At 52.5% G+C, this 21,332-nt stretch overlaps 5 protein-coding genes across 5 annotated transcripts in view; 4 read left to right on the forward strand and 1 right to left on the reverse strand.

Moving 5' to 3' along the window:
• The window catches only part of GUITHDRAFT_135550 (hypothetical protein), a gene marked incomplete at both ends in the record, with an annotated part of 3,801 nt that extends 259 nt beyond the window's left edge, over nucleotides 1–3,542 (forward strand). Inside the window, 17 exons of the mRNA XM_005836765.1 lie at nucleotides 264–357; nucleotides 510–571; nucleotides 611–762; nucleotides 814–902; nucleotides 1,040–1,146; nucleotides 1,376–1,420; nucleotides 1,593–1,622; nucleotides 1,670–1,706; nucleotides 1,813–1,926; nucleotides 1,975–2,035; nucleotides 2,101–2,152; nucleotides 2,323–2,373; nucleotides 2,795–2,850; nucleotides 2,908–3,022; nucleotides 3,075–3,113; nucleotides 3,158–3,239; nucleotides 3,442–3,542. Of these exons, the coding sequence (XP_005836822.1) occupies nucleotides 264–357; nucleotides 510–571; nucleotides 611–762; nucleotides 814–902; nucleotides 1,040–1,146; nucleotides 1,376–1,420; nucleotides 1,593–1,622; nucleotides 1,670–1,706; nucleotides 1,813–1,926; nucleotides 1,975–2,035; nucleotides 2,101–2,152; nucleotides 2,323–2,373; nucleotides 2,795–2,850; nucleotides 2,908–3,022; nucleotides 3,075–3,113; nucleotides 3,158–3,239; nucleotides 3,442–3,542 (1,287 nt within the window). The remainder of the gene's footprint in view (nucleotides 1–263; nucleotides 358–509; nucleotides 572–610; nucleotides 763–813; nucleotides 903–1,039; nucleotides 1,147–1,375; nucleotides 1,421–1,592; nucleotides 1,623–1,669; nucleotides 1,707–1,812; nucleotides 1,927–1,974; nucleotides 2,036–2,100; nucleotides 2,153–2,322; nucleotides 2,374–2,794; nucleotides 2,851–2,907; nucleotides 3,023–3,074; nucleotides 3,114–3,157; nucleotides 3,240–3,441) is intronic.
• Nucleotides 3,543–9,768: 6,226 nt separating this feature from the next.
• Nucleotides 9,769–11,890, reverse strand: GUITHDRAFT_104239 (hypothetical protein; the record flags this gene model as incomplete). Its single annotated transcript, XM_005836766.1, has 4 exons — nucleotides 9,769–9,960; nucleotides 10,024–11,309; nucleotides 11,364–11,705; nucleotides 11,815–11,890. The coding sequence occupies 4 exons, from the start codon at nucleotides 11,888–11,890 to the stop codon at nucleotides 9,769–9,771; spliced, it is 1,896 nt and encodes a 631-aa protein (XP_005836823.1).
• A 1,783-nt stretch (nucleotides 11,891–13,673) lies between these two features.
• On the forward strand, nucleotides 13,674–14,461 carry GUITHDRAFT_104240 (hypothetical protein; the record flags this gene model as incomplete). The annotated part of the gene is made up of 2 exons (XM_005836767.1): nucleotides 13,674–14,222; nucleotides 14,282–14,461. 2 exons carry the CDS (start codon nucleotides 13,674–13,676, stop codon nucleotides 14,459–14,461), a joined length of 729 nt encoding a protein of 242 aa, XP_005836824.1.
• Nucleotides 14,462–15,624: 1,163 nt separating this feature from the next.
• On the forward strand, nucleotides 15,625–16,340 carry GUITHDRAFT_104241 (hypothetical protein; the record flags this gene model as incomplete). Its single annotated transcript, XM_005836768.1, has 2 exons — nucleotides 15,625–16,092; nucleotides 16,152–16,340. The coding sequence occupies 2 exons, from the start codon at nucleotides 15,625–15,627 to the stop codon at nucleotides 16,338–16,340; spliced, it is 657 nt and encodes a 218-aa protein (XP_005836825.1).
• Nucleotides 16,341–16,914: 574 nt separating this feature from the next.
• GUITHDRAFT_85488 (hypothetical protein) lies at nucleotides 16,915–18,148 on the forward strand. The gene is made up of 7 exons (XM_005836769.1): nucleotides 16,915–17,066; nucleotides 17,126–17,406; nucleotides 17,457–17,537; nucleotides 17,588–17,701; nucleotides 17,751–17,851; nucleotides 17,905–17,967; nucleotides 18,022–18,148. The coding sequence occupies exons 1-7, from the start codon at nucleotides 16,931–16,933 to the stop codon at nucleotides 18,065–18,067; spliced, it is 822 nt and encodes a 273-aa protein (XP_005836826.1). The 5' UTR covers nucleotides 16,915–16,930; the 3' UTR covers nucleotides 18,068–18,148.
• The last annotated feature ends 3,184 nt before the right edge of the window (nucleotides 18,149–21,332 follow it).

A 21,332-nucleotide genomic window follows, 5' to 3' on the forward strand; every position in this document is an offset into this window, starting at 1 on the left:
TATTTCTCTCCTGCTTCTGCCTCCCTTCCCATTTGCTATCCTCTGGCCCTTCCCTCTCCTTTGCCTCATATTTTCCTCGCTCTTTCGTGAGCTCCCTTTCCCCGATCACGTCCTACTTATCTGTCATGTATGCACACTCCTTGCTCCAGTCGTCGCACTTCCTCCTCGAGCATCTTACTTGGCTGACCAACAGAGAGCACCAGCAGCGTGGAAGGGGCACACGTTCTTCGACCCCAAGGAAGAGACTTTGAAGGAACCGACAGCTCTGTAACCGCTCGGCTACTTCTTGTGCGTCTTACGCTTACTCCCTTGTGAGGTCGCACATTCGACCATCTTTTCTCGATCCTCAGCTTCAAGGTATCCACTTCTGCTCCTGCTCCTGCTCCTGCTCCTGCTCCTGCTCCTGCTCCTGCTCCTGCTCCTGCTCCTGCTCCTGCTCCTGCTCTTCCTGCTGCTCTTTCTTGTCCTGCTACTGCTACTCATGCTGATCGTCTCACTTTGCCATGCAGGAAGCTTTGCTAGGCACACGCTGTTGAACCGTCTGTCTGCAGTCGCGAACCGTCTGATCAAGGTTGTTCTCAACTTGGCTTGTGTTTCTCACTCCCTTCAGGACGGGGTCGTAGACGAGCCGGCAAGGAAGCGACTGGCGAGTCTCGCGGACGAGGTTCCAACCAAAGTTCCTCTGCGAGCTCCTTTGCACATAAGGCCGCACACCAACATATCCGAAGGCGAATGCGGGCAGATTAACGAAGAGTGGAAGAGGTAGGAGGGTGGCGAGGATACGAGCTCTTGGATAATTCCTGCCTGGTTAAGATGGCTAGATCTTCAGTCCTCCATCCGAGACTGGTCTGAGGCCAGGCCACTCATTAGTACAGAGATGTACTTCCACCGCAGAGTGTTAGGTGCTCCTGCTCCTCCTGCTCCTCCTGCTCCACTCGTTGCCTTGCTTTTCTTTCTTGCATCCGCCTTCCTTTTCTAATTTCTCCTCCTGCTCCGTTCCTCCTCCTCCTACTGCTTGCTACGCACATAACTCCTGCAGACGAGGTCGGTTACTTCGACGAGGGCCCGACGTTATTCAGGGATCCGTTTGAGAGTCAGAAGGTTGAGAGCATCCGATCGGCTCTTGCTAGCTCCTCCTTCCTGCAGGTATCGCTTGGCGTCCCTCCTCCAGCGCTACCCCCGCCCCAACCCATCTCCTTCCATCCCTCTCTACCTTCCTCTCTTATTCTTTTCCTATCTCCCCACTCATCTCTTGCTGTTGTTCTCACCTTTCATGACCTCCCTCCATCCCCTCGTTGCCTCCTACTCGTACCCGCACCCTCTCCTCGCTTGCCACCCTCTTCTTCTCTCCAACTGAAACTCTCCTTCCTCCCAGACGGTGCAGCTGCTGCTGGATGCCGTCGGGTCTGTTAGTCGAGAGGTAGTGGACGGCTTGCACGTGCAACTGCCTGGTGACGGGGATGACGAACAAGGAGCTGATCTTGACGCGTCATTCGCACGACGAACTCGAGGTTCATTGCACGTGCCTTCCGCTGCCTCTTCCTCGTGCTCCTGGTCTTACACTTTTCTCGTCCTCTGACCTCGTGCTGCAGGAGAGGCTGCGCGAGTACCTCGGTTTATTCGTATGCTCCCCTGCCGTCCTTGCATGCGCTAGTGACTCGTTGTCAAGATGTTCTCTTCCTTGTGGGGCAACCAGGGCGACCTCGGTGGGCTCCTCCTCCTCCTTTTCATCCTTCTGCTCCTCCTCCTTCCTTTCCTGTGCTGCTGCTGCTCCTCCTCCTCCTGCCTTTCTCAGACCCCTTTGATGCGCAGCTCTTGCTCCTCTGGATGCGAAGAACGTCAACGCTGCTGAGACGATCACGTCGAACTGCTCTTCCTCCCAACTTGTCGTCAACCATCTAGAGGAGGCTGTCCGTCATATCTCAGGTAGTGGAGGTTCCACACGCCCAGGGCTGACGCGTTTTGCTCGTCCAGGGTTTGACAGCGACACGAACAGGATAGACTTTGTGCTTGACAACTCAGGGATCGAGCTCTTGTAAGATAACTTTCCTTCCTGACCCAACAACTCAACACAATGTTTGGTGTGATCTTCCCTCGCAGCTGTGACCTCGTCCTCACGGAGTTCCTCCTTTCCTACGGGTTTGCAAACAAGGTTGAGATTGCCTCGAATCGTGTGCACTTACCAACCAGCCCCGTCCTCTCCTTCCCCTCCTTTCTAGGTTCGTCTCCACACCAAAGGAGAGCCTCTTTTTGTCTCGGACGCTATGACCAAAGACGTCCGTCCCTCTCGCTTCATCCGCTTCCTCCTCTCATAGCCTGCAGGTCGACATGCACATCACGTCGTTGGAAAATCATGACAACGCGCTGCTGAAGGTGAAATGTTGTACCGCCTCCTTCCCTTCGTCCCTCCCTCCCTCTCTTCGTCCCTCCCTCCCTTCGTCTCTCCCTTTCTCCCTTCGTCCGTCCCTCCCTTCCTCCCTCTCTTTCTCCCTCCCTCCCTCCCTCGCTCGCTCGCTCCCTCCCTCCCTCCCTTCCTCCCCCCTACGTCCCTCCTCCCCTCCCCTCCCCTTCCTCCCTTTTCCCCTTCCCTTTCCCTCCCCTTTCCTCCCTCCCTCCCCCTCTCCCTTCCATCCATCTCCTGCTCGCACTCCCCTCCTGTATCAATGATCGTTCTTCTGTTGTGTCTGCCTCTGTCTCAAGCTTTCTCTCTTTCCTCACGTATCGTTCATTGTTTCCTTTGCTTGTCGCTGCCTCCACCTGACTTTCTGCCTTAACGTCGCCCCGCATGATACAGAAGCTTGGCTTGAACCTGCGAAGGCACGTCAACGAGGGCCTCATCGAAATTCAGAGGTGAGGGAGAAGAGGGGGCGGAGGGGAGCTGAGATTCTGTTTTCCTTGACCCTACAGTCACATGTTCTGGACTTCCCCCCGCCTCTTCTGGGAGATGCCCTCTTCCCTCGCGCAGCAGCTCCGGTCCTCCTCTCTCGTCATCGTCAAAGGAGACGCAAACTACAGGCGCCTGGTCTGTCTCTGCTCCTTCTATCCTCACGCTGCTCACTCTTCCTCCTCCTCAGATCGGCGACCGTCAGTGGCCATGCGAGACGTCGCTGCAGGTATGTGCTGTCGAGTTCGGGGGAGATGGATGAAGGGCGTTCAGGACATCGTCAAAGAATGGTTCCCCTCGGCCCTGCTCATGCTGAGGACCATGAAGTGCGAGATCGCGGTTGGAATCAACAAAGGTAAACGATTTCGGGTGTTATCTCCCTTCCCCCATCCCTCAAACCCTCTCCTTGTCTTTCTCTCCTACTGTACCCCTGCCTCCCTGCCTCCCTGCCTCCCTGCCTCCCTGCCTCCCTGCCTCCCTCCCTGCCTCCCTCCTTGTGTGCATTGCTCAACCGTTCACTCTTCCACCGTACCAGTCATCGCTGACTTATTGTGCAGAAAAGGAGGAGCGACTCTTTCGACAAGACCCCAGCTGGCAGGTGACCGGCAAGTACGGGTCCATTCAGTTTGTTCGAGGCGGTCAACTTAAGACAACATAACCCTCCCGGCCGCGACGGTCCAGCTGCGCTCTTTTGAACTAAGTTAGGCAAGCAGCTGAGCTGTTTCTTACTTAGTCAGTTTACCAGTCTAGGAGGCGAAGCCTGACTGGCGGCGTTGGGTGGGCGGGCCCAGCAGTGAGTGCCCAGCTGACAGTGCCCTCCCGGAGTCCAGACAAGCCTTTGGCGGCCTGAAACCGTTCCGTGCCCATGCGCGGCCAGACTGAACTTTCAAGTTTGGGGGCCTAAAACCATGACAGACTTTAGCGGCTTGAGTGTCGGCCCGGACTTCATTACTGGCACTTTGTTACTCAAGACTTATTTGTAAATGGCAAGAGTTTATCACTGCAAAGGTGAATGCCCTCAACGCTGAGCCGACCTAGCTGGAACCGTTTAATTTCCATTGCGTTGGGTCTCACGTAGCTCTTGAAGACCACCCACGTTCCCACCCTCCAATACTTCTTACGTGGAATCTCCCCGGCCTTGACAGCTGCCCAGTGCAAGTGCTTTGACGTCGCGAATCTCCGTCTTCTTGCGAAGGTTTCAGTGGCCTCAGCAACAGGCACCGTTGAGTGCATGTCATCCGACCTGCAACCTGCCCCTGACACCCCTCCATCTGACCTTCAGTTCGCCTACTTCAAACGTCAGTTGCCTTATAGTGCTGGAGGAGATGGGTTCACCCCGCAGGAGGGCGTGGCCTACACCGCATTCTGGTCTGCGACTGCCAAGTTTCTCAAATGGGCGGGAGACATTGCCATCTTCCAGCATTGGATGTTACCTACACCGCCACTCTTCCACCGGATCAATTCTGAGACCGAACTTCGAATCCGCCAACCGCAGCAAGCGGACGCTGGGAATGTTGTCCCCATGCTGGCTGCCTTCTTGGACACTCACAGGCACTTGATGGAGCAGGGAATCTCGGCGTACACCTCCTTGGCGGAGCTTCCTCAGGCGTGCGACAATGACTGGATCCCCTAGCCTGAATTATTTGGGACGTCTTGTAGTGTGCTTTTCATCCCCGCCCAGCGGGAGCTCACGGCTCAGTTCCTCTCGGAGTTTCCTCATTCTGCAGTATTCGAGCTTACCTTTCTGAGCGCCAGCGATCTTTGTTGGCACACCACTCCAGCTTCTCTACTCCCCTTCGAGTACCAGGTCACCCGGTGGATGAACTTCTGTCTCAGTTTACCCCTCAGCGCAGGATCTGGCACTCAATTATCCAAGGTACAAACCTTGGGATCTTTGAGCAGCAGCCCATCAGCTTGGTGGCTGCCGCTGACAAGTTTCTTCATGCATTGCCGGTTGACCTCCCGCCGCACTGCGATAAATGCCAACATCTTCTCCGTCATCCTGGGGGGACCACACACATGGCAACCTGCAGGCACCGCAGCCCGTTATGGACTGATGCGCATGAGAAGTGCAATGCCAGGCAGAATGTTTTCCAACATGACCCTGGAGATCATCACGTAGGGATTTTTGAACTTCCGAAATTGCAGGCTACTGGAGGCCGATGGCATGGGTTAATCCTGGACTTCAGCATGTCAGATGTATTCGACAATGATGGGATACCGGACCAGGCTCGGAGCAAACTGCAAGCAGAAGCACAGTGGAAGATCCGAGGGCATAGCAATGCATATGATCAGCACGTCCCGCCAAAGGCCTTTCTTCCCATCATCGCCAGCACTGATGGACTCTTGAAGGATGATGCGTTGCGCTTTCTGTGGTGGCTGGCGGATCGCTCGGCGAACAAAGAAACGTTAGCGCTGGATGGTCTCTCGGCCTTGCAAGACGTCTCAGGTGATCCGGCTTGCAAACGCATCCGGTCCAGGATCTTTCGTCAGCTCAAGGCCTCCCTGTCCTTGGGGCAGCCATTTCATTATACTGCCTTCGGCAACGGTCACAATATCTGGTGCGGGTGAAGTTTTACTTATCTTTGAGTAATAAACTTTGACCTGACGGGGAAAAAGGACATCCTTTGGGAATGTTGCGGGCAAGTTTCCAAGACGCAACGTTTCGTTCGAAAAGCTATTATTGCATCGATTCGCATTGTTGCCCCAGTTCCTCCCGATCGAACGCCTCCTCTTTTAATGTCATACTTCCAAGATAGCAACCTTTCATATTGTTGCTCCTGCGCGGCGCTCCGGCCGGCAGGAATCAATGATAAGAAATAGCAACGTTTCGTATTGTTGCGTTCTGGAGCGTTGGTAGGACGTGACACAAATCTTTTGTTATAAAAAAAAAGATAAAAGTGGCATGACAACACCAGCAACAATTCGAACAATGCTTTCTTTGTTCCCAATTCGAAGCCGGAAACGATGCAAAACTTCATCGTTTCAAATTGTTGCGTTGCCTTGCATGCAACTCGTCGTGACAAAAGTCGAATCACATCGATTCAAAATCAAATCGATTCGGATTGTTGCGGTGCAGAGTCGTGCCAGGAGCAACATGGACCGAAGCGATGTACTTTGACTTTATGAAATACCTCGTTATCATAATGGGGGCCGTGAGGATAATGGAGCCATGATCGTTTTGCCGTGGCACGCCAACACCCGCAACTATACGAACTGATGCCTTTTTCACTCTTCTAGGAATCAAGATTTTAAGTTGAATTCGATTTCACTGGGCCCGGGCTCCGACTCGGACGATGGCGTGACCGGCCTTTGAGTAAAGACCGGCTGACGGCTGAGTGTTGAACGGCCGGGCCCGGCGCGCCCGGCGCTGGCCTTCCGAGACCGCCGGGCGGTGTCACGGTCACGATGGCAGGGCTGCCGCCTGAGTGGAGATGAGGGCGTGTACCGTAAGGGCCGGACCGTCACCACCGCGGCAGCGCCGCGCGGGCGGCGCGGCGGCAGACAGTGCCAGTGACTCGAATGAATGACTAATGACAGCCTAGTGAGCGCCGCCGCGATGCCATGATTGCCAGCTGTTGGCCGGGCGGGCCCGCCCCTCATAGGCCGCGGCGCCGCGCCGATCACTGCCAGTGACGGAGTCGCCGACGGTGGCCGCAGCCGCGGCCGGGGGCCGCCGCCGAGTCAGTCGGGGCTCGTGACTTCAAGTTGTAAGTTCCAGTAAAATTTATTTACAAGACTCTCTAGAAGGAAAGTCATCGAAGTCAGAAGCCTACTATTGAGACGAACCATCCTGAGGCTCCGAACAATTGATTCAGTGACCGAGCGGAATTAAAAGCCTGACGCCCATCTCTGGCATCCGACCTACACAACCTCCCACTGTGGCAACCATCATTCACTTGTTCGAAATCATCTTCAAGTCAAGCCGCCATTTGTACAATCGAAAAGATGATACCGAAGTATCTGTACTTTCTTGGACTGTCGCCCCATTCTGCAAAATCTCAATCTGAAATTTGTACTTCCCCCCCCAGCTGTTGAGTGACATCAGGGGTACCGTTCCTGTTGCCGTTGAAGATCCGTAATATAAATAATGATCTTGATCATACTGATCGTTGACTGCTTGCAACTGGTCCAGATCAACATGGTTCCATGCACTCGATGACACTGTCCTTGAGCAAGACTCCTTTTCATAATGCTCACAGAAACAATGTCCCGAGCACGCCGTGTCGTTTAAACACAAATCTACTGTCGTATTACAAGAGTCCAGACTGTCACAGACGTCACAGCAGTCCATGTCTTCACTCAATCTCTGCCGTCTGTCATACACGTTTTCATCATAAATCTTAGTCTGGTCATTCAAGTAACGATCCAAAATTTCACGAGAAAGAGGTTCTCCTTCGATCATCAACAAATTGTTTGCTTTGAGTGGAGATCTTCTTCTTCGCAGCCATTCAAGTCCATACCAAGACGATTTTTCAAGTTCAAATTCAGACTCGCTATTGAGATGGTCGTCACCAGTCAGATCACCATCGTCGTGAATCCATACACTGGATGACTTCTGGAAGTCTTCTGTAGACTTATTATGCAGGAGATATCCTATGGAAGAATTGACGTAGGACAAAGCATTCAAGGGAAACATCGCCGGTTCAATGAACTTGTACCACAGCCCTCGAAGGGAAGAAGCTAAGTGGCTCAGTTAGCTGCGTCAACCAACGATAGACTAAGTTTCCACTGTACAGAGGCGTTCAAGGCGAGTCTGTAACTGTCGTTCCGGGTAGCACAAGCTCACAAACTCCGTGGATGCTCTCTGCTCTCTGAAGCTCCTTGTTCTTGCCGCAGTAATCCATGAGCGCGCTCGCAAGCCTTTGTCCCACTCCCTCCACACCTGCCTAATTCCACCCCCCACCCCTACCCCCTCAATCGAGTCTCCTGAGATCCCATGTAGCAATACTACCCCCACCCAACGGCCCATTCCAATCTCAACCCTACCCCAAGTCGACCCACCCACAATCTGGCTCTATTTATATGGACTAGTTTAGAAAATAAGACCAAAATCTTTGATCAAATTTGAAGATACGATAATTCAATCTCGGAAACATACGAATATTTATAACCCCCCCCACAATGCTCACAACCACACCCACCCCTGCAATAACAGCTAGCAAGAGCGTATTTTTTAGACCCCCTTGACCCTGTGCTCATGCAAGCTTTTCGCCCACCCACCAAGTCAAAATTGACCACTGTAAGGTCAATTGAATAGCCACCCATTAGATTTACAGGGGTTCTTTTCAGGTCATGGTTCACACCTCGGCCTACAAAATACAGTACCCCACCCTACCCACACCAAACGACATTATCTCTACGTCTCCAATCCACCCTCTCCTTTGATACCCCCGATTACCCCTGTGATTGCACCCTTCCTTTCCCCTTTTAGTGGCCTCCAAAACCAACCTAACTTGTAGCCGACCCCCATTCAAAAATTGAACAACCCTACCCCACCGAGGAAAATCTCCAATTATTACTACCCTACCCCAAGTGAGACGCAGATGGGGTGCTTCAAAGCCTACCTCGAAGGAGCCAATGGCTCAACCTTGAAAAGACCCACCCTATATAGGTTGCTTGATTATTGATTGCCGCACTAAGATAAATGAAGTATCATAAGCACTGTAACCCTATACACAAAGCAAAAATACTCGTCAAATTTTCAGACAATGAGCCAGACGTGTAAAACTATTTTTAAGGTGGGTAAATGCTCCTCAAAACTATCTTTTTGGATCATTTTAAAACCCTTCAAACTTGTTTTCAGGTGTTTAATTTGTTATTTAAAACGAAACGCTGGGGTGATGGAAATCTCATATAGAGAGATCACTACCGTCCCCTGGTTGCAACAATTATTATAAGCCATTTCCAATTTGTGCGTGATTTTTTTTGAATTTCGACCATCGGCCCGTTCACTACTGATCCTCCGGGCCGCCGGGTCGGGCCCCGGCACCGTCGTGACGGATCGGACGGTCACTGACCGTGTCCCCACCACCAGTGTCAGCATGCTTTGGGGACAGCTCAGGCTTGCAAGGCTGTGGAGGGAGATCAGAATGAGATGATGATGATGATGATGATGATGATTAAGATGATGATGATTGAGATGATGATTGAGATGATGATGATTGAGATGATGATGATTGAGATGATGATGATTGAGATGATGATTGAGATGATGATTGAGATGATGATGATTGAGATGATGATGAAGGAGAAGGAAAACAAGAAGAAGATGGAAATGACAATGTTGGTAATAATGAGCAAAATGACGATGACTGTGATGATTATATACATGAATGGATTTAACGACGAAGGATATCTTGATATTGATGAAGGAGATCATGGAAGGGATGATGATGGTGAAGGAAGAGATGATGATGTTGTTGATGATGAAGGAGATGATGGAGGTAATGAAGAAGAAAAAGAAGATGATGAAGATGAAGTTGGAGATGATGATGATGATGCAAGTGATGATAGTCATATCCTGGTGGTGTTTTCGCGGCAGCGCGCCAACTTTCGCTCTGCGTCGCTGTTCAGTATGGACGGACGGTTTTGTTGATAGTGTTCATGTACTGGGCATCATCCATTCTCTTGGTCAGCATTTGTCTCGAGGTGTATCGAATGATCTAGATCATTACATTCTCCGTCGAACGATGCAATCTTTGATCCAACAGGAAGCTTCACATATATTTGTTGCCTGAGCTACAATGATCGTCATGGTGACTGCTGCCATGGATCTAACCCATGACCTCATGAGCCGTCAATCATCTGTAGCCGCTAGAGCTACTACAAGCCCTCCACTCTTTCAGCGCACATCAACGTCAAAGATCGCAGTCCCTCATCCTTTATGTTGTCGCCTCATCGCCTCCCTCCAGTTGCTCTTCCCTCTGAGACCTTGCCTTATCTACGATCTGGATCCTGATCTCCGCTCCCTTTAGCCATGCCACGTCCCCCTTGGACAAGAACATCGCGTGCTGAGTAACGTTTTCCACTTGCTGCTTCTCCATCTCACTTGCTGTCTTCTCGTTCGTGAAAACCTGAGCTCGTCTCCAACATGCTTTCCCCTCAAGCTCTGAGGGTAGAACAAACACAAAGCATACCCTCTCAAACTTGTTCTTGGCTCGTAGAGCTGTCAATATCTTACATAGTGGTCCAAGCTTGATAGGATGTTCTTCTGCCCGTGTCATCTGGAACATGTAGAGGACCTCCTGATCTGACAATAAAAGCGCATCCATGCAAGGGAAGTTCAATGTCTTGGGCTTGCAATATGTGTTCTTCATGATCTTCCACTCGTTGAGTCCTGTGGTAGGAAACTCAAAGTATGCCTGCGACTTCTTCATATGCAAATCTATCTCTTCCCTTGCCCCTTCATCATCCTCACCCGACCCTAGACTGCGCAATCTATATCTGTTTCCTCCTTTCTTCAGCACCTCATGCGCAAAGCATTCAAAAACCAGGCCTGCCGCCGTATACAACCCAGAATCAGAGCCTGAGAAAGCCAGGTTTACAAGTCCATCCCAGTCTGTTTTGACAAGTTGCTCAAAGATCTTCTCCGCGGCCTTCTGCGAGCATGCTCGAGCACTGATAGTCTTGTAGTCTGAGCTTGGGACCAGGTGAATCAGTCTCGATGGCAATCCCAGGTCTTCGTTCACTGCTGCTCTCATCTTTTCCTGTAGCGAGGAAATTGAGGTTATCGTCTGTATCGCCTGCTCAAGTGTGTCTACAGGCCTCACTATGACATTTCTTGGTACGTTCCCCCAATCCTTGACGATGTTCCTTGCTTCTTCTTCGTTAACGCGATCCTCTTGCATCTCGATGAAGATTGACATCTCCTCATCAGTCCATGTTGGCAGAAAATATCGCCCAGCTCCATTGTTCAGAATGTCCTTGAACCCTCCAAGCTTGGGTGAAGACAGTATGATTGTCTTTACCGAACGTGACAACACGTAGTTCCCCTGACCTTTGTACAGGTCACAGATGTACCACCCCCGGAAAGTGGAGAGGAAAGTTGCAGAAACGGCGGCATCTCTAAACCGACTCCATTCTGTCCCATCAAAGTACCAGTACTCGGTTCCTACCTGATAGACTACTTCCGCATCAGAACCAAGAAGCTGAAGAAGAAAGAAGTAGGCAAAGCATGACTTCCCTATCCCTGGACTCCCTGTGAGGATGATCTGGCCATTCTTCGGTTTCTCCGTGTCCAAGCGGAAGTACTCTGCAATCACCTGCTTCATATCCAAGTAGCAATCTCGGAGGAAAAGCTTTTTTCCAAAAATCTCATTCCCTCCCAAGAAGGTCGAAAAGCTGACAATCTCTTGAGCTGAGTAAGTCTTGCCTGCCCTCGCAAGCTTACAAAGCTCGTTCAAGAAGGACAGGAACATGTCGCCTATCAGTCCCGTCAGTACCTTCAGTCGTCAAGGTTGTGCACTGCTAGCATCACCTTCAGGTTTTGACAGAAAGTCTTCGGGCTTCTTTGAATCTTGAGTCCTCTTCGCCTCGATCAGGAAGAGATCGCGAAGCTGCTCCTTTTCCTTTCTAAGCCGATCCTCTTTCTTTCTGAGCTGCTCCTCTTTCTTGCACCAGTATTGCCGCTGCTGCTTATTCATGTCTGGATCGAGCGCATTTTTCTCCGCCTCTCTGATCTGTTTTTCGACCTTAACTATCTCCTTCTCCACCTTAGCAATCTGCGCCTCTAGAGAGATCATTTCCTCACGATCTTCTTCTTCGAACCTCTTCTTCAGGGGAGCTTGGTTGGTGTTTCTTCTCTTCCTTTCCGGCTCACCTGCAACATTTCAGGCCGATCCTCGCAGGATTCACTTAGAAAATCCGACATTTTGGCTCAAAACATGCAGAAATAGCGAGAAAAACATGAAAAAACGACCTCAACTCACCAGCAGCCTCGGTATTTGTTGAAAAGTTGCTCGAACTTGACTTCTTACTGTTCCTTGTGTTCATTTCACCTGACATGCAAGCCTGTTTGTGCATAATCAGAAAATAGCCAACACCCTTCTTAAATATGCGGGGGAGGGAGCCACTTAGAAAACGTCCGTTTTCCTTCAAGAAACACGGAAAACAACTTGAAAAATCGACTCCAGGAGATCAAAATGGATAATAAACAAAAAATTAAGCATCGAAAACGGTCCAGTGAGTGAGGAGCAAGCTTTCCCCTCCCCTTGCGTGCCGCGAGCATGCAGCTGCTGCATCTACGACCCTCGCTCCCTCTTTTCAAGCCCAGCACCCCGCATTCTAGAAGGGCTGAATTGCGTGGAGTAGGTACTAAAGGTTTACTTAAATCGGCTTTAAGATCTCGGATAAGTTACTTCTACTTTTTACTCAAAGTTAAGTTAAAATCAGTACGATCTGTTGCTGTGAATAAAGCTCGGACGGCGGTTTTGGCGTGGAGTTGAGTGAGATCACTGAGTCATCTGGACTCGTGTTGGATCGGACTGAGGTTGTACTACAGCTGTACGAAGGTTGGAGATACACGGGTGGAGAGACAATCTCAGGTGCCACGGTACTGAGACTTATTGTCCGATCTGTGGAGTTGGAAATAGTTTGGAGTCTGGCCCGGGCCAGTGCCCGGCGGACCGGGACTGGACTCCGGGAGGTGGACTCAGGGGCGTTGGCATGATTCGATTACAACTTCGGAGAAAATTTTCTCTTTGTTCTCAGTTCTCAATTTTTACTATTGTTGCGCAACCGCGGCGTGATTAACCGTACGGTCTGAACTGGAACAAAGAGTAATTTCTGTTCCTTGTTGTTACGGATTCATTTGCCGGTGACAGTGTGACGGCGAAATCGCGGCAGTGTTTGGAACGGTTGGATTCGATGTTTTGGGGACGTTGAGTTGCATTTTTGCTTGTGCTTGGAAGTTGTTTAGAAGATCGGAGTTCATTCAAGTTTTGTGGGACATTGCTATTAAGTTTGGACATTCACGGCTTTAACATGCCATGATGGGCGGTGGAAAATAGTATCGGAAAACTGGATTCAATGAGCGAGCACGCTGGGAGTTGCCAAGCCTCATATACTATCATCTGGATGCTTGGGTTTCACACTGTCCTAGCATACAGTCTATCTCTCATGTGCTCCTCAATTCTGGTTTCGTGTGAAATGAGTAAAGAAGTTTTGACTCCCTGTGCGCACCCGGCACCCGTCCGACGACTCGGCAGCCGCTGGCAGGGATCTCGAGATTTTGCGAAGAGAGACCCTTTCAAACGGTGCGTTCAAAAGGGTCCAAACTCCACCAACCATTGCGTGTTTGCCAGTCGATCCTACCTTTCGATACCCCAACCAATTTCCAGAAAACAAGGGGTAGAGGGTGGTGCTCCTGTCCGGATAGCCGGCTAAACTCGGAGCGAGGGCCGTGACAGTGCTGATCGAATTTATAACTTATAATACATATAGAAGTCAGTTATAAAATATTATTAACACCACAACCCCGCCCCCCCCCCCCCTTCCCCTAGCTCCACGCACCAGTCACTAGGTACTCTGACCCGAGTGAAACCCCATTGAGCATCACCGCAACTGCGAGTTTGCAATCTCCCTTGGACACAGCCTTTCAGTCTGAACTCTTCTTCCCTCTTGTCTTCCCTCTCATCTACCCTCCTCTTCACCCTCTCTCTTCCCTCTCCTCTTCCCCCTCTCCTCCCTCTTCTCTTCTACTCTTGACTTCACACTCAAAGTGATTTTGCCTTCCTGCAATCAACTTTGCATCCGACTTCAAGTTTTTGAGTCATACAACAAACTAACAATGGAGAATGAAGATAAAACAGATCAGTCAACTTCTAAGACAAAAGGTACTTCGCAAATCAAGTTGTACCACAAGAACGAATCAGCATCTGAAGGCTCAGCCTTAGTGAAGAAAGAGACCTGTAACTATTTCCATTGCCCTTTCTCCGGCGCTGTTCGCGTCCTCCACAAAGAAGATAGCGACAGCCCTTCAAGACCCTCCTTGTACGACGACATATCTGACGTCATGGATGATAGCCTCGACGACTCCGAGCTCGACGACGTCATGCCGCAAGTGGCTGAAGCCAAGGTCCAGCCCTCCAACCGAGACGACACGGCCTCCTCTTGCTCCGACTCAGACCAGGCGGGCACAACAAGCATGGAGAAAGACTCCTCTGCCGACCTCGAAACCAAGCCAGACCCACAGGCTTCGCGGGCCTCCCCCCGCGAGAAGTCCGTCACAGTACACTCGCGCAGGCTCACCTCGTCCTCCGTGCAGCCTGTACAGATCACTGCCGAGCTCTTGGCAGAGCACTTCCACGAGAGCCTCGAGGTGGCGGCGAGCAAGATTGTAAGCAGAGGGGGGACAGAGGGAGGAGGGTGTTGATGGTGACACGGAGACTTTGGCAGGGCATCGGCAAGTCGACGATGAAGATCGTATGCCGGCGGCTGGGGATCGAGAAGTGGCCGTACGTGCACACGGGGTCAAGGCGGCGGAGGGGGAGGGCGGGGCAGGAGAAAGCGAAGAAGGGGGAGAGCGAAGGAGAGGTAGGTGGCGTGAAGAAAAATGAGCAGGGAAAAGGTCTGTAATTTTTTTTCAATGTACGTTGTACCTACGATGCAGATGGCTCAATTCACTTTGATCTGTTGACAAGATCTTAGTGAGTTGGACATATTCGTTGCAGCTGACTCACAATAAGATCGTTCCACTCATTTCAGTGTAGAAGATCGCATTTCATGTTTCAAGTTTAGTTTATTTACGTCAGTCAAAGTTCAAGTTGGAAAGTTGGAAGACTCGCTGATTGGCGGATTGTGTGGACAACAATCGCAATATTCTTCATGTTCACATTTCAAACACGAATCCAGCGTTTAAGTTTGATCGGAACATTCGCGTTGTCTCCGATCGTCACGTCCCGTTCAGTAATCATCGAATCGTACGAAATCGGAGCGGTCGCTCCGATGGGCAATATCATCCCTTTTTACTCAAAGTTACGATGGGCTATTCGCAACGTCCTGAGGCAAGCCTGTTATAAAAGGGCCAAAAACACTTCTCGTGAGGGGCCCGTGAGATGCCCATGACCAGCCACAATGGTACCGTGATTGGTCAGCAACGAATGTCTTGGCGTCAACATGAAAGCTTATGTTTTCGAACATCTTCTGAAAAGTTCTATTTTCAATAGGTGTATATCCGCGTATTAAATCGAACTAGAATGGCAGCAAACAATCTTCGAGTGGGCCATTAGGCTGGGATGGGCTGCCGTTGCTGCCCTGCACCCTTTACTACATGGCTCTCCCTTTTAGTTGATTGACGATAAGCCGGACAGCCTCCGAGAATGGACGAGGCTGATGGGGGTCAAAATGGTATGATGGGGGGGTAGTGGTATGGAGCTCCGTGAAATTGCCCATTGACCCACCACAGATATGGGGGGTGTTACAACGCACCCACCCTTACTCCGACTGTCGTTTACATAGGGAAATGGGGGTAATACAGAGGATGACGTGACTAAGTTTTATTAGTAGCCCATCACTCCCACCCTACTGTCTCTAATAGTGCCCCCGTCCCAGGCGCTTTATCATCGCGTTCCCCTTCTTCTCCACTGCCTTCCCCCAGTCTCGTCAACCCATACTCCTTTGAACCCTGCCAATATCCCTTCTTCCCATCCTCATCTGCAACATCATAACCTTGACACAGTGCGACTGTGATTGACGACAGCATGCAAGACAACTGGTCTAGTACCTTCCAAGAACCCAGAATGATCTTCCAAGGTCAAGAAACTCAGTCCATCGCAGATTGCGACTATTTCCATTGCCCTTTCTCCGGAACGATATTTCTCGTGCACAAAGAAGATAGCGACAGCCCTTCGAGACCCACCTTGTACGACGACATCCCTGACGTCATGGATGATAGCCTCGACGACTCCGAGCTCGACGACGTCATGCCGCAAGTGGCTGAAGCCAAGGTCCAGCCCTCCAACCGAGACGACACGGCCTCCTCTTGCTCCGACTCAGACCAGGCGGGCACAACAAGCATGGAGAAAGACTCCTCTGCCGACCTCGAAACCAAGCCAGACCCACAGGCTTCGCGGGCCTCCCCCAGCGAGAAGTCCGTCACAGTACACTCGCGCAGGCTCACCTCGTCCTCCGTGCAGCCTGTACAGATCACTGCCGAGCTCTTGGCAGAGCACTTCCACGAGAGCCTCGAGGTGGCGGCGAGCAAGATTGTAAGCAGAGGGGGGACAGAGGGAGGAGGGTGTTGATGGTGACACGGAGACTTTGGCAGGGCATCGGCAAGTCGACGATGAAGATCGTATGCCGGCGGCTGGGGATCGAGAAGTGGCCGTACGTGCACACGGGGTCAAGGCGGCGGAGGGGGAGGGCGGGGCAGGAGAAGGCGAAGAAGGGGGAGAGCGAAGGAGAGGTAGGTGGCGGGAGGAGGACTCCTCGTTCCGACGAGCTTCAGAAGCAGTAATGCGAATTTTGCAGGGTGTGGACAGGCGCACAAGTCTGCTTGTTGTACCCTCATATTCGGATTTGCTTGCGTCGAGGGCAGCGAATGATTGTTGTGGTCTTCTTTCGAGCCTTCCACATCAGCCGTTCATGTTCAATGCAAGACATGTTGAGAATGTTTGAATCAAAGCTGGGGAGGACTTCGAGCTCGAGCCTCCAAACTCCTTGGATTCTGATTGAGATGGCATCGTATTTGTACAATAGTAAATCGGCTCCGCAAAGGCTTGCCATGTTGCGGCTTACCGTGAGTGCCGGGTCGGCGGAATTTGATCTGAGCTGCCGCCGCGCGGCTGCGGCTGAGCCACTCAGCTCAGACCATCCGGCGGCGGCCCGGCGGCCACTCCTCTTCAGAGTCTTTACTCAAAGCCACTCCCACTCGTGTCCGATCACTGAGTCGGAGCCACAGCCACGACGGTGCCGGCGGTCTGAGCCCGGCCCGGGCCGGCCACTGCCAGACTCTTAGTCTCGGCCCTCAGCGCCGACTTGAAAATGGCGGCCCAGTGCTCCGGGTATCCCAACTAGAGCGAGGAATCTCTAGAAGGTGGCGAAGCAATGCTCTCCCTCGGCTGGCGCGTGGCGACGGTGACGCTCATGGCGGTCGCAGCTCAGGCGTTTGTTCCCAGCGTCGCTGCCATGAATCCCACGGGGATGTCTGCCGCCAGCCCCGCCATGCGAGCATCGCCGCAAGGTGTGTGAAGATCAGTTTGCCCTCCCCAGTTTGTCCTCGGCTCTGATGGCCTCTTGCAGGATCGAACATCGCTCCTCCGTCCAAGTTGAAGCTCACCTACTTCGACATCGAAGGTGTAGCCGAGAAAGTGCGACTGGCCCTCAAGGTCGGAGACATTCCCTTCGAGGATGAAAGGGTGGATTTTGCCTCATGGCAGTCGCTGAAGCCAAAGACCCCGTATGGGCAGCTGCCGCTCTTGACCGTAGAGGAGAACGCTCCCGTAACTCAAAGTGCTGGAATGCTGAGATATGTTGGTCATCTTACAGGGTTGTATCCTGAGGACTGCATGAAAGCTCTCAAGGTTCTCTCCTGACTCTCGAGTCCTGGCCCTTGCTCACTGCCGAGGTCCAGGTGGACGAAGTCTGCGGTCTGCAGGAGGACTTTGCCAAGGCTCTCGCTCCATCCATCTACATTGACATGCGCCCGCATCTTGTGAGCAGATGCTTCCTGCGACGTCCCCTCCTGATGTGTCCTCTCACAAGTATGGCTACGACGAGAACCTGCCTACTGAGCAGCGCAAGGAGATCCAGAATAAGCTGCGGAGCAGCCTCATGAAGGAGGGAGGAGACGTGAGGCGATTCCTCGGCTACTTCGAGGTTCTTCATGCATGCTAGCGCTCCTCCTGTTCTTGACCCGAGGTATCAGGACATCCTTAAGGACAACGGGTCTGGTTTCTTCGTGGGAGACTCCGTCACTATCGCCGATTGCGCCATGCTGCCTCAGCTGCGTCAACTCAAGTCCGGCCGGTATGCCTTCTCCCCTGCTGACTGAGCGCTGTCTTGTGACTGGGTGAAACCAGGTTGGCCGGAATCCCGGTGACCATCGTCGACGAGTATCCCCACCTTACAAACTTCTGCAACAAGTAAGTCTTGTGCAAGTGACTGGGTTGATCTGACTCACCTTGTTCGTTAACTAGAATGATGTCCCTGCCTGCTATTAGTCAGCATTATGGGAGCAAGTAATTTGCTGAAAGAACGTCGATGCTTCTCAGCGTCGTACTTATCAAAACACATCAAGTTTCATATTGAATGTTTGTTGGATGGCGCTACTAGGCTAACATGCCATGCTGCTCATAAGTTGTGCAGTACTACAGTAACCGCTTACTCACGATGTCCATACTTTTAATTCAATCATCATGAATCACGTTGATGTCATTCAACTTGCCAATCTCCAAGTGAGACTCGACTTGATCGTTAGCATAAATCTCGCCAGTCGGAACCGGGCCGCCGTCCTGGCACCTGGCACACCCAGGCTGGACAAAGGCGTCGGACCTTGACAGCCAACTGAGAGCCAGCCAGTGATGGGGAGGCCCGGGCCCGGCCCGTGTCACCTGGTCCGAGTGCCGCGGCCCTAAGCGGCAAACTTGAAACTTAGGTTGGGAACGAGTGGGGATGTGGTTCAACGCAGGCAATCATGGAGAAGGTGGGAGAAGGAGCGGAGGCGGGGGGGGGGGGGATGGAGGGAGGATGGAGGCTGACGAGACGACGTCTTGCTCAGGTCGAAGTGAAGCCTGTCCGCATGGATGCCGATCAACGGAGGAAGGAGGCAGAGATCCTGAAGAATGCCTCCAGTGACGAGCTTCGAGCCATATTTCGACAGGTGACGATGCTGCGAGCCATGGTCCTCCTTCTGACCCTCAACCTGTCTGCAGTACCGTGAGAGCGGAACGGGAGAGAAGGGCGATGTGAAGATGACGCACGCCGAGGCTGAGAGGATCGACGAGTGCATGGGGAAGAAGGAATTCGTCGATCTCTTCAGAGGTGAAACCCCCTCCCCCCCCCGCTGTCCTCCTCCCCGTTGTTCTCCGCTCTTGCCGCCTGACATGAGTGCTGGGCAGAGTACGTGAACGACATATCTGACCCCAAGAACATGGACGAGTACGACCAGTACCTCCGACAGTTGGAGGAGGAGGGGGCAATACCCGAGGGGGAGGAGATCGTGAGGCCCGAGAAGGGGTTCTGCGTCAAGACGAAATCGATAGATGCCGGTGCTGCTGCTGCTGCTGGTGGTGGTGCTGCTGCTGGTGCTGGTGCTGCTGCTGCTGCTGCTGGTGCTGGTGCTGCTGCTGCTGCTGCTGGTGGTGGTGGTGGTGGTGGTGATGGTGCTGCTGCTGCTGCTGCTGCTGCTGGTGCTGGTGCTGGTGCTGCTGCTGCTGCTGCTGCTGGTGCTGCTGCTGCTGCTGCTGCTGCTGCTGCTGCTGTCGGGAGAGGGAGGAGGAAGCTGACATCAGCTCCAGGGTCCAAGATCTTTGTGAACTGCTGTGGGACAGACCGAGTGCCAAGGCCAACGCAAGGTAGTCTGTGTGGTCTTCCTGTTGTTGGTCTCACTGGACCCCAGGGCAAGCGGAGGAGTACAAGAGCATGGAGAGCACGGGAAACAAGGGAGATGGGAGGTTCTGGAGCATCCCCTACATCCACACGTCAATGAGGATGGATCGAGACAAAGACGACAAGCCTTGCCATGTGTTCGACATCCTCTTCAACAACGACACCATCAAGCTATGCGAGATGAAGGTGAGGGCGCACAGGAGGCGAGGGAGGGGGGAGGGAGGTGAAGGAGGAGGGGGGGAAGGGGCATCGAGGACGTGGATAGGGATTGAGGTCTTGGCAGGGCCCGGGCTTTCAAGGGCTGGTGATTCAAACAGCGTTGGAATCTGTCGAACAGAATGGCAACATGAAGTTAAAGTGAGTGGCAACAACAACCTTTCTTGCTTCTATGCTTGCTGCTCCTCCCTGATCTTGGCTCCTGCTCTCTGCCCCTTGCCCCCTCCTCCTTTCCGCTGCTTGCCTGCTCCTGCTCCTGCTCCTGCTCCTGCTCCTGCTCCTGCTCCTGCTCCTGCTTCATGCTGCTGCTGCGGCCGACTGACGAGTGTTTCCTCGCAGAAATTCGCAGACCGGGAAGTACGACTACACGATCATGCAGAACTTGAAGTACAAGGGGAAGACTGTGAGACCCCACCGCCTCAAGAAGGATGCCACCCAGCAACCGCAGCGACCTGCCCTGCCCGCTCCTGATCGCAAAGAAGTGAGGGAGGGAGAAGGGAGGAGGGAGGAGGGGGGAGGGGGGAGGGGGGGAGGGGGGGAGGGAGTGACGTGCCGAGCCAGGCAAAGAGCAAGGAAAAGAAGGCTGAGAGCGTGAGGAGGGAGGACGCGAAGGCTTCTGAAGATTCCGGCGATCAACGCAAGGCCCCCAAGTTCACCATGGTCCACAGGTAGCAGAAGATGATGGCTCCATGTACTTGTGTATATGTGAGAGACCAACCCTGTGTGTTCGCCTTCATCCCTGCTGCTTCCATCCATTCATCTTTTCTTGTTCTTCCTCTCCCTCCCTTCCTCTCTCCCTTCTCACCGAGCATGCCAGAGGAACGATTGAGTTCAGCGACTGCATCGAGGCTCTGGGGGGTCGAGACCTTCCTCTCAGCCGAAGACCGAAGGTGAGTGAGCAGGAAGAGCAAGAGAGGTTGGGGGTTTGGGCCGGTGAAATGAAGCGGCGGTGAGTGGGAGGGAGGAGCGGTAGAAAGAGAATGGAGAGAGGAAGTGGGAGGGAGGAGAATGGAAATCAGAGAAAGGAAGGGATGCCTATGTCTGAGAAGCATTGAGGAGGAGGACTCGAAGGGGAGAGGAGGGACGGGAGGGGCGCAGGCAACTCAAGAAGCATGCAGGAGCTTATTGTCAGGATTGAACTTCCTCTGATGAAAGACGCCAGCGATATGCAGGTGTGCGATTGTCATCGGCTGCTGCTGCTGCTGCTGCTGCTGCCTGCTCTTTCCCGTCACGCAACCCATCCCAATTCTTGTGACATGCTTGTGCAGCTTGACATCAAGTTTGGACACCTTGAGTTTTCGAGTGAGAGCGCAGGATACCAACTGAAGCTGAAGCTCCCGTATCCTGTCGACGAGGTGAGGGTGTGCTGATGGTGTTGTAACGATTGTGAAGGAGATGACAATGACGGTGGTTGTTTGTAGTGGTGACAGAGAAGGAGGAGCAGGAGCAGGAGCAGGAGCAGGAGCAGGAGCAGGAGCAGGAGCAGGAGCAGGAGCAGGAGCAGGAGCAGGAGAAGATTGTGGTGGTGGTGTTAGAAATTACAGTGGTAGTGGTGATAGTGATGATGATAATGTTGATGATTTATTCTTGATTTCTTCTGCTCAGGAGTCTGGAGACGCGAAATACAGCAAGGTTCAGAAGCTGCTCACAGTCACACTGAGGGTAAGAAGAGGAAGAGGGAGGG

This window comes from Guillardia theta, assembly GCF_000315625.1.
Source record: "Guillardia theta CCMP2712 unplaced genomic scaffold GUITHscaffold_16, whole genome shotgun sequence".
Lineage (NCBI taxonomy): Eukaryota > Cryptophyceae > Pyrenomonadales > Geminigeraceae > Guillardia > Guillardia theta.

What these genes read in the sequence shown, in the direction of transcription:
- GUITHDRAFT_85488 (XM_005836769.1), top strand. Translation starts at nt 16,931, where the DNA reads ATGCTCTCCCTCGGCTGGCGCGTGGCGACGGTGACGCTCATGGCGGTC. An exon ending in GATTCCTCGGCTACTTCGAG is followed by an intron (nt 17,702 to 17,750) that starts GTTCTTCATGCA and finishes CCGAGGTATCAG; the next exon opens with GACATCCTTAAGGACAACGG. An exon ending in CGTCAACTCAAGTCCGGCCG is followed by an intron (nt 17,852 to 17,904) that starts GTATGCCTTCTC and finishes GGGTGAAACCAG; the next exon opens with GTTGGCCGGAATCCCGGTGA.